Source organism: Benincasa hispida, chromosome 11, assembly GCF_009727055.1.
Source record: "Benincasa hispida cultivar B227 chromosome 11, ASM972705v1, whole genome shotgun sequence".
NCBI lineage: Eukaryota > Viridiplantae > Streptophyta > Magnoliopsida > Cucurbitales > Cucurbitaceae > Benincasa > Benincasa hispida.
The window spans coordinates 43,783,042-43,797,284 of record NC_052359.1 but is presented as its reverse complement, the minus strand read 5'-3'; the positions used below and the strand labels follow the sequence as shown (position 1 = coordinate 43,797,284).

The 14,243-nt window shown below is 34.3% G+C and overlaps 2 protein-coding genes and 1 non-coding gene across 3 annotated transcripts; 2 read left to right on the top strand and 1 right to left on the bottom strand.

Moving 5' to 3' along the window:
• Window positions 1-266: 266 nt before the first annotated feature.
• On the top strand, window positions 267-2,339 carry LOC120091404 (photosynthetic NDH subunit of subcomplex B 2, chloroplastic). The gene is made up of 3 exons (XM_039049411.1): window positions 267-753; window positions 1,251-1,691; window positions 2,011-2,339. Exons 1-3 carry the CDS (start codon window positions 355-357, stop codon window positions 2,203-2,205), a joined length of 1,035 nt encoding a protein of 344 aa, XP_038905339.1. The 5' UTR covers window positions 267-354; the 3' UTR covers window positions 2,206-2,339.
• On the bottom strand, window positions 1,115-1,186 carry TRNAC-GCA. Its single transcript has one exon. It is a non-coding gene; the product is annotated as a tRNA-Cys (tRNA).
• Window positions 2,340-2,408: 69 nt separating the features above from the next.
• LOC120091405 (NADPH-dependent aldehyde reductase-like protein, chloroplastic) lies at window positions 2,409-3,681 on the top strand. Its single transcript, XM_039049412.1, has 2 exons — window positions 2,409-2,907; window positions 3,142-3,681. The coding sequence occupies exons 1-2, from the start codon at window positions 2,447-2,449 to the stop codon at window positions 3,548-3,550; spliced, it is 870 nt and encodes a 289-aa protein (XP_038905340.1). The 5' UTR covers window positions 2,409-2,446; the 3' UTR covers window positions 3,551-3,681.
• The last annotated feature ends 10,562 nt before the right edge of the window (window positions 3,682-14,243 follow it).

Sequence of the window (14,243 nt, the reverse complement as noted above, 5' to 3'; positions counted from 1 at the left end):
TTATAGGGAAAATGTTTACACATACACTGAACAACTAACTAATTATTATTAAACTAACTCTTATTCTAACTTGCTTACAAATGTTTCTCAATATACCATGTTCATTTGGCATTTAAAAAAAATGGGTCATTTCACATTTTTGCCTAATTTTTGGGTTATCCATTTTGCGGATCCAATGTAAATAATTGTTAAATTATGGTGGAAATAAATAGAAAAGTAGGTAAATTTTCCCGCGTTGTGATTGGATAAAAGGCCAAAAATAGAAATCCAAATGAAAAAAAGCATTGGTGGAAGTAAGGATGTGTTGAAGTGTGTGTGGAAGCCATTAATGCCTTCTCTTTATCCCAATCTTCCATGGCTTCTCTGGTTTGCCTTCCTCTCCCAAAGCCAAACATCATTAGGGCTTCTTCTTCTTCTGCAACTTCCCCTTCCACCGCCGATGTCCTCAACGAAAAATTTGGCCGCAAGGGCATCCACTTCCACGACTCCAATGGCATTCCCGCCCTCGACCTCACCGTCCGCAACGGCAGCTCCTTACGCCTCCACATTTCTGATGCCCATCTCACTTCCTACAAACCCAAAGTCTATTGGAAGGACGACGGCTTTGAGGAAGTTCTCTTTACCACTCCCACCGCTAAAGGAGGGATTGCTCTTGTGATTGATGATGCTTCTGATTCTTCTTCCAAATCTTCTCTTCTTCCTTCCGATTGGACTGTCAAAGATGTCGATTCCGACGCCATTGATGCTCTTCAGGTAGAATATCATTTGTATCTTTCACGAAATTTGAACTGGTTTTTTATTTTGCCGAGTCAAATGAATTCATAATGTTTCTTATTTTTCTCCAAATTTTGTTGTGTCTGCTGGAGCAGAAGCTACATTAATGATATACTTTTGTACATATATTGTATTGTTAACTTCTTATAGTCTTCTTCTCTTTAGTACCAAGTAATGAAGGGTTAGATTAGAAAAACCATAAACCTCTCATCTTTTGATTAGACAGAGAACCAAGTTTTGTTCGCTGATTGCCTTTGTATGAGGAGGACATTTCAGTATTGAATCTCACACAATAACCTAAGTGATAAGGAACAAAAATAAAAAAAGATAAAAAAAAAAGAGGGCCCAACCGGGTTCGAACCGGTGACCTCTTGATCTGCAGTCAAATGCTCTACCACTGAGCTATGGACCCTTGTTGGAGACTATGCAACTAATTATATATTAATACAAAGTTATTTATCTTGGTCTTGTTGCAGGTAGAGTTGAGCTGCAGTAGTAAGCAAATGGAGATTACTTACATTGTCACTCTCTATTCAGAAAGTATGGCGACGGCTGTAATCGTGAAGAACACGGGACTGAAGCCATTGACGCTAAAGAGCGCGATATTGAGTCATTTCAAGTTCAAGCGACGAGATGGGGCAGCAATTCAGGGGCTTCAGGGATGCTCCTATTGCTCTCACCCACCTCTATCTTCCCCTTTTGAAGTACTGTCTCCATCCGAAGCAATGAAGGCCGAGGAACCCGATTGGTTCTCGTTTGGCTCTGAGCCTCAAGGAAAAGCAGGCTCATGGAGCCTCCAAGATGTGCCTTTCACCATGTTGAAGAACAAGTTCAGTAGAGTTTATGCTGCCCCACCAGCAGAGAGATTGAAGCCTGTATATCACACCACACCTTCAAAGTATGAGACTCTTGATCAGGTAAAGAGAAATGACTACTTCATTGTATCACACAACACCTTCAAGTTTAGTATTGAGGCTATGCTTGGAACTATGCCTTTAGCATGACTTAAAAAAACACATTCCATGAAGTTAACATAAAAGTGCCTTGTGAAAGAGCACATCTAGAGCCCTTTTTTTGCTCAAGTATTTGTTTTAGCCAAAATAATTGATCGAAGTGCACATCAAAAATGTTTCTAAGACAAATATGAAATATAGAAGTGCTCTGTTAGTGAACATTTTTTTTTACTTGAGTGCTTATTATTAACACACTAATAGTTTTTGGGTCCTTGTATTTCAGGGGAGAGAGCTATTCTTCAGGGTGATAAGGATGGGGTTTGAAGACATATACATAGCAAGCCCTGGTTCATTATCTAACAAGTTTGGGAAAGACTATTTCATATGCACTGGCCCTGCTTCAATGTTGGTTCCTGTCACAGTCAAACCTGGTGAACAATGGAGGGGCGCCCAAGTAATTGAGCATGATAACTTGTAATGTAATTATTTCCTCTTCAATTTTCATATTTGACCCAAATTCATTATGAAATGAACACGTGATCAAGTACAAGTAGCAGGTAATATATTTACATGTGCTCCTCCATTATCGAGGACTTTTCATGACTTTCTTTATACAATAAATTCTCTGGTTTCCCCAATATGATAATACTAATCAAGATCAACGAGCTGGCATTATTTTTGTTGTTGTCATGTTCTCTTATAATTTATAGCATAGATCAATGAGCAGTGCAGCTACGTTTTTAATCACTAGAATATATCAATCTCAACTTCCTGTGAGTACAATGACTTTAGAATCAGGCCCTGCAGTGCCATTGCCTGCTCTGCCTCTGCAGGATCGAGTCACCATTGTGACTGGTGCCTCACGGGGCATTGGCCGTGCCATTGCCCTTCACCTTGCCGCTCTCGGTGCCCGACTTGTTGTCAACTATGTCGCCTGTTCAGCTGAAGCCGATCGAGTTGTTGCCAATATCAACTCATCCTCGGCCGCAGGGAGCAGCCAACGAGCCATTGCTTGGCGGGCGGATGTGTCTGATCCAGAGCAAGTGAAGTCTTTGTTTGATGCAGCCGAGCAGGCATTTGGCTCCCAGGTCCATATCCTGGTTAACTCGGCTGGAATTTCAGATCCTACTTACCCTTATATTGCCGATACTTCACTGGAGATTTTCGACCAAATTTTCAGGTGCCACTTACTCTTCTCCCTTAAGATTTCTTTGGAAAAAGTTTAAATCTTCAAATGGTGGATGAGGATTAATCTTAAAAACTTTCGATTTCATTTGGCTGAAGCTTAGGCATAACTCAATAATCTACATAAAGTCTTTACTCAACAGTTGATTGAAGTTGGAATATAGAACCTCTTGTTGTAATATCAAGTTAAACGACACTGATGAGTAAAATAGTTGAGTGTCTTCTTCAGTGTGAATACTAGGGGATGTTTCCTGTGCTGCAAAGAAGCGGCAAACAGAGTAAAACGCGGCGGTGGAGGGCGAATAATTCTGATATCGTCGACAGCAGTAGCAGCAACGACAGCGGGATTAGGAGTGTACACTGCATCGAAGGCAGCAGTGGAGGCAATGGCGAAGGTGGCAGCGAAGGAGCTGAGTGGGACCGGAATATCGGTGAACTGCATAGCGCCGGGGGCGACGGCGACAGAGATGTTTTACAAAGGAATGGATGAGGAAGCAGTGAAGAAGGTGATTGAGAAAAGTCCGATGGGGAGGCTTGGTGTTCCCAAAGATGTGGCTTCTTTTGTTGGGTTTCTGGCGTCGGATGATGGGGAGTGGATCAATGGCCAAGTCATTCTCGTCAATGGCGGCATTGTTTAGCTTCTCACAATGGCGAAGGATCATCATTCATCAACTCCCCTGTGTTCATGGCTTCTTGTGCCGGTTAATATTGTTGTTCTTTTTGCTTATATTCTAAGTTTGGTATTTTGATTTTATATTTATATTGTTTTTATGAGGGTTTTTTTTTTTTTTTTTATCATTATAAATTTTCTCTCATATTTTTTAAAAATATATTTTGGTTTCTATACTCTCAAATTTATTCGATTTTAACCTATAGGCTTCTAATAAATCTTAAATTTGGTCCATCAAAATGAATTTTTACTTAAATTGGTTAAATCATGATAATAATTTCCATATAAGGAAATACAATATGTGAATATCTTTTTAAAGTTTAGAATAAAAATACTAATTGATAACAAATAGTTAGGAAGAAAACAAGTAGAAAATACCAACAAGAGCGTAGCTCAACTGGTATAATGCTCATACTATTAACCTTGTCGTTTGAGGTCAAAACGGGTTGTTTGGGGGCCCAATATGAGTTGAGTTGAGTTGATTTTCGAATCAGTCCTTTTCGTTTTTGGGTTGTCGATAGTCGAATGCATGGTGGGGGCTGCTTGAGGGGGGGAAGGAGTACCATCCACCTTAGGTTTATTTTCTAAATCATAAGAGGCCAATGATGAGTTATTCCATCTGATTATTTCATGTTGTTATTTATATTTCATTTTTTATGTTCTAAAATTGCAGTTTTTTTCCCCAATATCATTCATATAATTCGAATTTGTATCAGTTCATAGTTTGTTTTTTCTTTGTTGGATGTGAAGTCTCTGTTGTGTTTAATATGTGTTCCAACTCATTGTTGTGTTTGAACCTTTTGTTCAGTACGATCGAACCATTTGTTGTGTTTCATTAAACTCTCTTGTTGTGTTTAATTATATGTTTCAACTCATGTAATGTTCAATTCTCTGTGGTGTTTAAATATATGTTCCAACTCATGCAATGTTCAATTCTGTGTGTACTCTCTATTGTGTTTAATTATGTATTCCAACTCATGCAATGTTTAATTCTATGTGGTGTTTAAATATATGTTCCAACTCATGCAATGTTCAATTCTGTATGTACTTTTCAATATTACAATGACCCCATCCACTTTTATTTAGTGATTTTGTCTATTGAACTACACCATGATTTTAGTTATGTTTTTGTCTAATTCTAGTGGAATGCTTAACTTCTGTTTGTTATGTTTAACTCCTCATGATTTTATTTTGCTTATTTAATAGTTGTTGAACTACACCATGATTTTAGTTCTGTTTTCATCCAATTCCAATGGAATGTCTAACTCTTTGCTGTGTTTAACTCCTCGTGATTTTACTTTGCTTATTTAATGGTCCACTCACTTCTATTTAATGCTTTTGTTTGTTGATTGAACTCCATCTTTTTTTTTTTGCATATACATTAATGACTCAACCACACCACTAATGACTCAACCCCTTCATGAAATGGATTGAGTTCATTTATTTATGATTTGTAAAAGTAAAAGCTGAGGCTTATCAAATCTATATTTAATTTATTCTGATTTTTTTTACTTCAATTAAATATTGAGCCACCCACCTCCTCCTCTCTTCCGTATATAACCTCCTCCTCATCCATCTTCAATAATTCGAGAGTCCTCTATGTCCAAGGTTTTTTTTCCCCCAATTTGGTGAGTTATTTCCATCAACCATACTTTTCTTTCTATTTCCTTCTTTTTTATTTTCTAACTTTTTTTTGTTTGATGGGTGTCATTGTGTTCTTTCACCTGTTGAAGGTGGTATGGAAAGTTCTATTATCTTAATTGTTATGGTTTGTTATACTAATGTGTCCATCATTTTTTCTTTCAGCTTTAATTTCATTTGATCTTGCAACCCCTGAACTCTCCACTCATAGATAACATACGAGTAACAAAGGTATGTCCTTTCTTTCTTAAACAAGTTCCTTTATTAAGTAATTCATCAATTTTTTTACTGATTTGTTTCATTATTCTTATTGTGTAGCCTAAACTATTCAACATTCCATTAGTTTGAGGTTTGTGTTACGTTATATACCAATCTTTACAGTCCACTCCCCTTGTAGTATGTTTTTTGGATTATTTACACATGTTTTCGACATTTGACTTATTGTAACTTTTTGTTGATGTTTATTTCAAATATTTATTTTTTCGTTGATAAGTACTATATCTAGTTGATAATTGTATGTTTGGAATTTGATAATTTGTTGGGCATTTTGTATGCATTTTGTATGCATTTTGTATGCATTTTTGTTCTATTTATGTTATGTGAAGCTTAGTAGTTTTATTTATGTTATACAAAGAGCTTCATAAAATTTTCTATTTTTGGGTATTTTGGTAATTTGGGCAATAGTTAACTGTAGATAGATTTGAAAGACCATAAAATTAATTGTAAGTTTTTGTTTTTATTGATAAATAGTTATTTTTGTTTTTAAAAATAAAATTGAATCATAACAGTAGTGCACTTAATTGTAGGTTTGAAGACATGTTTTTTATAAACAAATTGGAAATGGAAATTTGGAGGTTTATAAATTCATCTTCATAAAATTTTCTAAGTTTGGCAATTTTCATAATAATAAATGTAAAATTGACCACTTTAAATTGCAGGACATTTTTATAATAATAAGTAAAAGGATTTTTTTTAAAGAAGTTATGATATTTTCATTCACTAGCCACTTTCAAGTACATAATTGGCATGCTACCATCAACTTTTCTACCTAATAGTATTATTTTTGGGGTTAAAGTAGACTTTTGATCCATATACTTCAAAAACCGTCCAATTTTAATTTTTGTACTTTCAAAAAAAATCTTCAATTGAGTTGTTCAAACTTAGTTTTGATTAAATTAGTTAAATAACATAATAGGTTATTAAACTTTTATAAATAAGAATTTTCCTTATTATAAGCATTTATCTAGAAATGATATTTTCAATTATTATAAGATTCCACCTAGAAATGGTTATAGGGAGATTAGATGGGGAGGGCCCATATGAACCTTTGAACTCATACTTATTGGGAACAAGCATTTGCATTTTGGATCATTCCAACATGTTAGGAATGTGTAGGACAATAAAATAATACAAAACCATCAATACTTAGGTTTATTGTTGGAGTGGTCGTTATGTATATAGGAATTAGTATTAGCTCTTGATGTACCTTTAGAGTTTTAATCAATATTAGCTCTCACGGTTTCAAGAACAATTTCAACATATTACCTATCTTTGAATATGGAAAACGAAGAACTATTTACCATTATACAAATCATTACCACCACTCAGAGAAAACTATTGGTAGTTGTATCCCTTTTCCTAAATGATCATCGTAGAATAGAGAACCAATCATCGCTTATTAGAAATCAGATTAAGTAACTGAACTTCTTCCGACTTATTTATGAGAATGACTTATGTTGTCGTGAGAGCACATGAATGGATAGACAGACGTTTGCCATCCTTTGTAACATGCTTAGGATGATCAATCGACTGACGCTTACTCAGTGTGTTCATGTTGAAGAGATGGTGGCAATTTTCCTCCACATATTGGCCCACAACGTTAAGAATCGAGTATTTCAAAGATAATTTGCACGGTCTGGTGAAACTGTTTCACAACATTTCAATTTTTTCCTTGTTGCAGTGCTACAACTTCACGAGATACTGTTAAAAAAATCGAGTATTAGATCCGTTTTATCAATATGGTCAAGTACTAAAGAAATTTCTTTTAAGAAACCACAAACTTTAGCTTATTTATGACGTAAGAACTCAAACAGAATTGTCCAAGTACTTTGGATGGAACATACATCAAGGTCAATGTTAATGTAACCGATCGACCACGATATCGTACCAGGAAGGGTGAAATAGCCATAAACGTGCTTGGTGTATGTTCTTCAAATGGAGAGTTCATATTCATTATGCTAGGGTGGAAAGGGCCCGTAACCGATTCTAGGGTGCTTAGGGATGCAATTTTTTGACCTACTGGATTGAAGATCCCAAAGGGTATATAGAACTTTCCGGACAACATTTTTTGTGTGCAAGCTCAAATAACTTGTCAACTAACTATTTATATATCCTGTATAAGTTATTACTACTTATGCGATGCTGGATATCCCAATGCTGAGGGTTTCTTAGCACCGTATAGGAGAGAACGATATCACCTTTCAGAATGGTATGGTGCTGGAAATGCACCGACTAATCCAAGGGAATTTTTCAACATGAAACATTCATCCGCTAAGAATTTCATAGAGAGAGTGTTTTGGCGTACTCAAAGGTCGGTGGGCAATTCTTTGTGGAAAGTCATTCTACCTAGTGAAGGTCCAATGTCAAACAAATAACAACATGTTGCTTGCTTCACAACCTGATCACCAGGGAGATGGGGCCAACTGCAATGTTGGAAGCATCAGAGGATGGAAACTTTGTACCTAGTGGATTAGATGAGGATAATATACAATTTATTGAAACATCTGATGAATGGACCAACTTTAGGGATGATTTGGCGAGTAGAAAGTTTGATGGATGAGAACAAACATCATGAAGAAATACTTTATCATTGAAACCGCCTTCTTATGAATTTAACTTTAATTGACTTTATTTCATATTCTTGTAAGGTCGAACAAATTTTTTTGTTTTTTTTATGAAATATGTCTGACGTAATTCACACTATTAAATGTATTTCTCTATGTATTTCCTTTTTTATTCAATTAGATATACAAATGCATGTAGCTTAATGGCCGGTCGTGATAAGATAAAAAAATGCACTTGGTCCAAGGTTGAAGACGCAAAGTTGGTTGAACCGTTAATGCATTTGGTCGAGAATGGATGGCGAGTTGATAATGGAACTTTTAAGCCTGGCTATTTGCAACTACTTGTACGTATGATGTAGGAGAAAGTCCCTAATTGTGGCATTTGAGCATGGACTATAGAGTGCAAGGTGAGGTTCATAAAACGACAGTACGTAGAAATTAATGAGATGTTGAGTAATGCATGCAGTGACTTCGGTTGGAATGAGGAGTTTGATTTATGGGTTCGGGTAAGCTAATACATTATGGTGTATGATCACAATTAGTATACTTTTTCTAACATAATATATATTCATTTGCAGTCACATCCTAACGCGAAGGATATGAAGCACAAACCATCCTCTCATTTTGACAAACTTTCCCTTATTCTTGGGAAGAATAGAGCTATTGGTGAAAATTGCCAGACTCCTATCGACTAGGCATTGAAAATGACAGAAAATATGAATGCTTCCAAATTGGAATCAGAGGATAATGAGGAACTAGAGGACCAAGCATTTGTGAATATACCGACTGTTGATGGCATGGACGAGCTTTTCTCAGATACACCTACCAGTAGGCGTGTCGGACCAACCAACACCACCTCAAGAGGAAGCAAAAGAAAGAGGAGTACATTCCAATCTAAGTTTCTCAACATAGTCCAATTGTCGTTGAATGTCCAAGAAACTCAAATGGAAAAGCTTGTATCTTGGAAAAAAGAGAAATATGAGCTGGAGGTTGGGATACGAAAGGATGTTGTCCAACAGATATTCCAGGTTGAGGGTTTGGAGGAAGATGATCGATTGGCCCTTATGGATATCATGGTGATTGATATTCAGAAAAATACTGTTTTTTAGCCATTCCCCCCGAGTGGAGACATAAATATTGCATGCGTTTGTTGCGCAAGACTGACTGATTTGAAGCTATGTTGTGGATGTCTTGAAATATATATATATATATATACTATTTATGTAACTTGGTCTTTTGTCAATCCATAGTATATATATAATTTTTGTGCACCTTATGAATGGGCTGGGAAATATGGCCCCTGTATAAGCTAGTATCTACTTTTTGTGCAACAAGTGTAATTGCTTTTGTTTAAAAGGATTTTATTCTATATTAAATAATTCCAAATAGTTGTCTAAACTTCCCAAGTCAATTAATAGATTTTTAACTTGTAAAATAATTGCTTTGGTTTAAAAGAATTTTTTTCTTTATCAAATGATTCCAAATATTTATCTAAATTTTCAAAAACACTAATAGAAATCAAACTTGTAAAATAATTGCCTTTGTTTAAAAGGAATTTTGGAAAGAAAGATCCAAAACTAAAACCTAGACCATAATTCATGATCATAAAAAATATGTATACTCAATAAAAATTCAATCAAAATTTTGTTCAAACAAACCATTTGTAGAATTATGGTATAAAAAAACTCCAAAACAAACAAGTAGATCATTTAAATAGATTCTTTTAGAATTAGAAAAACTACCCTAGATACTCATGATATCCTATATCTACATCCCAAACATAGACATATGAACTCAGACAAAACAACCATGCACCCCAAACAGAGATATATCAATTCCACAACATATGAATTCCCTAGATATATGAACTTCAGACATCCTATATCAATTCTGCACCCCAACAACTCCTAAATGAGAGGAAAAATGTTGATAGGTAACAAATAATATGTTTTCTTTTAAAAGTAATAAACTAGCGTGACTAAATTTAAGATTTATTAAAAATATAAGACTAAAACTGAACAATTGAAAGTATATGATTTAAATAAACTTGAAAGTATAACATAACCTAATGTATGGGATACTTGTGGCCAATGTTTGATTTTCCATCCTACATTTATTGATCTAAAATAAAATACCATTAGGGGATTAAACTGATTAATTTGATTAGTTTTATTAGGCTTAAAATTCAAGATTAAATAGCTAAAGAACATATTATAAAAAAAGCCCACGGACTAAATAAGGAAATATGGACCAACTTATCATTCAACCTGTTTTTTGTTTTGTTATTAAAATTACATTTTTAGTCCCTAAGTTTGGAAGATTAAATGCATTTAGTCTCTAAGTTTTCAAAACATATATTTTTAGTCTCTTAAGTTTTTTAAAATAGGTGTATTTGATTCCTAAGTTTTCAAAATGTACCTTTTTAGTTTTTAAATTTTTAAAAATAGGTTTAGAAAGTACCTAAACGATTTTTTATTTTCATTTTATATAATTATATGAAATTTTGAATTAAGTATGCTTTAAAATGATTTTAAGAAGAAGTGGTAGATTTTTAAAAATTATTTTTAAAATTTAAAATAATAATAAAAAAATATTTAAAAAGATTCGAGAGTAAAAAAAAATATTTTGAAAACTTGAAAAATAAATAAAACTATGCTAACAAAATTTAGAGACTAAAATATATGTTTTAAAAATTCAGAAAAGATTGAAAAACTACAAAAATAACTTTCACATTTTTTATTGTTTGTTCTAGATTTGGAGTTTTTCGAGCCTTTGGATATTCGCTTGGGTTTATAAATGTCATTTTATTCTTATTTAGTTACGAGTTTATATTGATTGGATAGCATTTTATAATCTAAAATTACCCAACTGCCACCCGTGTTAGGGGTTACACGTATTAGTGTTCCCTCTTTTCACAGTAAACTGAATTTTAATAACATTCAACCTATTAACTAATTGTTTCCCAGGATAAAACGGTAAGATTTATCTTTTAAATATAACAAAATGTTATTGTCGATCAATAAGTAATATTTTATTATATATAAAAATAAATTAATTCATTTTTTTATATTTAAAAACAACGTCACTACATACCAATATCAAATGACATGATACACAATTTCTATTTTATTTGTTCTCAAATTCATGAGGCAAATTAATTCAATGAATGTCTTTGACTATTTATTGAGATTTCAGAAGGATAGTTTTGCTAAATTTTAGAATATACTTTACTTTTAAAAATTTCATTAATAATTTTAAATGGTAAAAAATACCAATGAACATAGTTTCATTAATATCATTAATTTTTTAAAAGTTAAAAATACATATATTGTTACTTGTTAGTTTATGGACGGAAGAACTAATACCACATCTCTATGCTTTCAAAAATTGTATAAATACTCTTATCCTTTAAGAAAAGTTAAATATTGCTTTTATTGTTAGTATATAGACAGAAAGTGTTTATAACTTTATCTATACACCATCACCTCCCTCCTCCATTTTCTCTCTCTCATTTACTTTAATTTATTACCTAGCACTTTCTCACTTCTCATTTTTTTTCTCACTTCTTCAATAGTCTCTTACTCCCCTTCTTGACTTCTTCCCTTTTTCGATTTGTAAAACTTTATCAGTTTCTCTTTGCTTCCCTCTCTTTTTAAAAGCTAGAACTTTAAATTAAGAGGAAGAGTTTTTGTTGTGGGTGTCCAGCCCACTTATTGCACATGCAGTAATTTATTTTCTTTTAAACTTGTGTTGTGTGAGTCCAAAATGTTGGGGAGGTATGTTTACCCCAGTTGAGGCTAATTTTTTGGATTGACCCATCTTCAAAACCTTAGGTTTTCTTTTATGTGATATAGGTATGATCTAAAGAGAAAGATAGTGAAAAAAATACAGAAAATAAAGAGAAATAGAGGGAGAATAAAGACAATTCAGTTTTTCAGGGACAATTTCCACATAGTTGTCAATTGCCAGAATTTTAACTGTTGGATTGTGCTGAATTTTGGCCAGTCTATTAGGGACACATAGGATCTCATTTTGAATGATTGATTATCGTTTGAAGCTCTGGTTTGTCCGTAATCGCTGCTAAACAGTATTTGTAAAACTGGGTGTTTTTCGTTTTTTTAATCTCTTAAGTGTTGATCTCTTCCGTATGAAAGTATTGGTGGGTAGTTAATCTTTGTATGACTTATTTGGGTTACTTTTCACTCAATTTTATCATAATAAGAGAAGTTGAAAAGGGTGGACTCCTTACAAGTTCGATGGTTTTACTCTTCACATCGAAGGTGTTTTCCACATATAATTCGTGTTTGTTATTTATTTTTAGTTTTCCAAAATATTATGGTTTATTGCTGTCCATTATTGGTTAATTGCTTGGTGATAATTTGTTGATTAATTTATGGTGTATTAGAGTGCTATTGTTTGGTTGATTGTCTTGGAGGTGATCTTAGTGGGTTGTTGATATATTATTTAGGTCCTATCCTATAGTATCAGAGGGGGTTTTAATTTAATCATTATGATGGAGTCTACTAGTAATGGTGGAGGTGGTTCAATGATTAAATTGATATTGTTGAATGAGAAATTTTGGACCAATCACAAATTGCCATATCATTTCCTAAATTAATGACGAAATTACAAATCATTAAATTTGAGACCAATTAAAAGTTGACATGTGTCCCAAATTGAAATTGAAGACATAAATTGGTAAATTTTGATGATGCCACTTGTTTTCATCATGACCATTGGATTGAATAAGATTAACTTGGTCTAATTTGATGTTATAATTTGGACTAAAGTCCAATTAAGTCTAAAAATACACTTAATTTGGCTCAAATACCAAACTAGGCTCAAATCCAATTAATTGGGCCTAAGGGTTAGGTTCATAGACCAATCAAGTTAATCCCACAAAGTCCACCAAAGAACCCTATAAAATAGAGGAGTTCTCTTCATTTGTAAGGGATAGAAAATTCTACACTTCAGAGAGGCCAGAGAGAATTCTTCAAACAATCAGAAGACTCTCAGACTCTCAGACTCTTGAAGTTACACATATTGAAGACACAAGTCTCCAGTCTCCTAAAGATACAAAGTTTCTTCAAAGACTTTGGCTTTAAGAACAACATGCACTTCGCTTCCTCAAGTCAAGTGTATGTATTCAACCGAGAGAGAATTAGAGGATCGAGTACTAGAGATTGAACCATATCCGAATCAAATCTACATCAACACAAGTTTAACTTCACGAAACAAGTTTCTTCGAAAACCTTGTGCGGACAAATTGACACGTCCAGTGGGGCCTATTTACCTCTCATCTCTCTCTCAACATTCAAACAAACCAATGGTACCAAACAAAGCTGCGCTCGGAACTATTGCTGCAAGTGATACCTACACGGGACCTGTCACCCGCAATTGCTCAAAGGGAATCATGTAGGAGTAAGAACAAGGTTTTGTCATTGCGAAGAGAATTTGGGAATAGTTGATGGGATCTCCAAAAGGTGGAATCGTCATCAAGGAACATTCCTTGTCTGAAAACTTTGCTCCTACTTTTGATCGATCTAGGAAAGATTCATTCCCTAAAGTGATGTCTATCATGATGGTAGATGTAACAGCCGAAGCAGCCATGACAGAGATGGAGAAAAAGATCAGCCTCCTCATGAAAGTTTTTGAGGAGCGGGATCATGAGATTGCTGCTTTAAGAGATCAAATGTAGTATTAAGAAATTTCTGGGTCAAGTCAAAATCCTGTAGTCAAAGTCGACGACAAAAAGAAAATTGTGTTGTGGGAGAACCAACCACAACAATCAACTTCTGTTGCCTCCTTGCCAGTCCAGCAACTGCAGGATATGATCACAAGCTCCATAGAGCTTAGTATAGAGGTTCATCTCAAACTTCTTTTAGGTACTCCAAGCCGTACAATAAGAGAATTGGCAACTTGCGGATGCCTGCTGGGTACCAACCCCCAAAATTCTAGCAATTTGATGGAAATGGCAACCCAAAGTAACACATTGCCCACTTTATTGAAACATGCGAGAACTCGAGAACCAGAGCAGATCTGCTAGTCAAGCAATTTGTCTCCCTAAAAGGAAACGCTTCTGACTTATATACTGATTTAGAGCCCGAGATGATTGATAGTTGGGAAAAACTTGAAAGAGAGTTCTTGAACTGCTTTTATAGCACCAAGCGTACTGTT

Coding starts and splice junctions, on each gene's coding strand:
- LOC120091405 (XM_039049412.1), top strand. CDS start 2,447: ATGAGCAGTGCAGCTACGTTTTTAATCACTAGAATATATCAATCTCAA. Junction 2,908..3,141: donor ATTTTCGACCAAATTTTCAG/GTGCCACTTACT, acceptor TGTCTTCTTCAG/TGTGAATACTAGGGGATGTT.
- LOC120091404 (XM_039049411.1), top strand. CDS start 355: ATGGCTTCTCTGGTTTGCCTTCCTCTCCCAAAGCCAAACATCATTAGG. Junction 754..1,250: donor ACGCCATTGATGCTCTTCAG/GTAGAATATCAT, acceptor GTCTTGTTGCAG/GTAGAGTTGAGCTGCAGTAG. Junction 1,692..2,010: donor AGTATGAGACTCTTGATCAG/GTAAAGAGAAAT, acceptor CTTGTATTTCAG/GGGAGAGAGCTATTCTTCAG.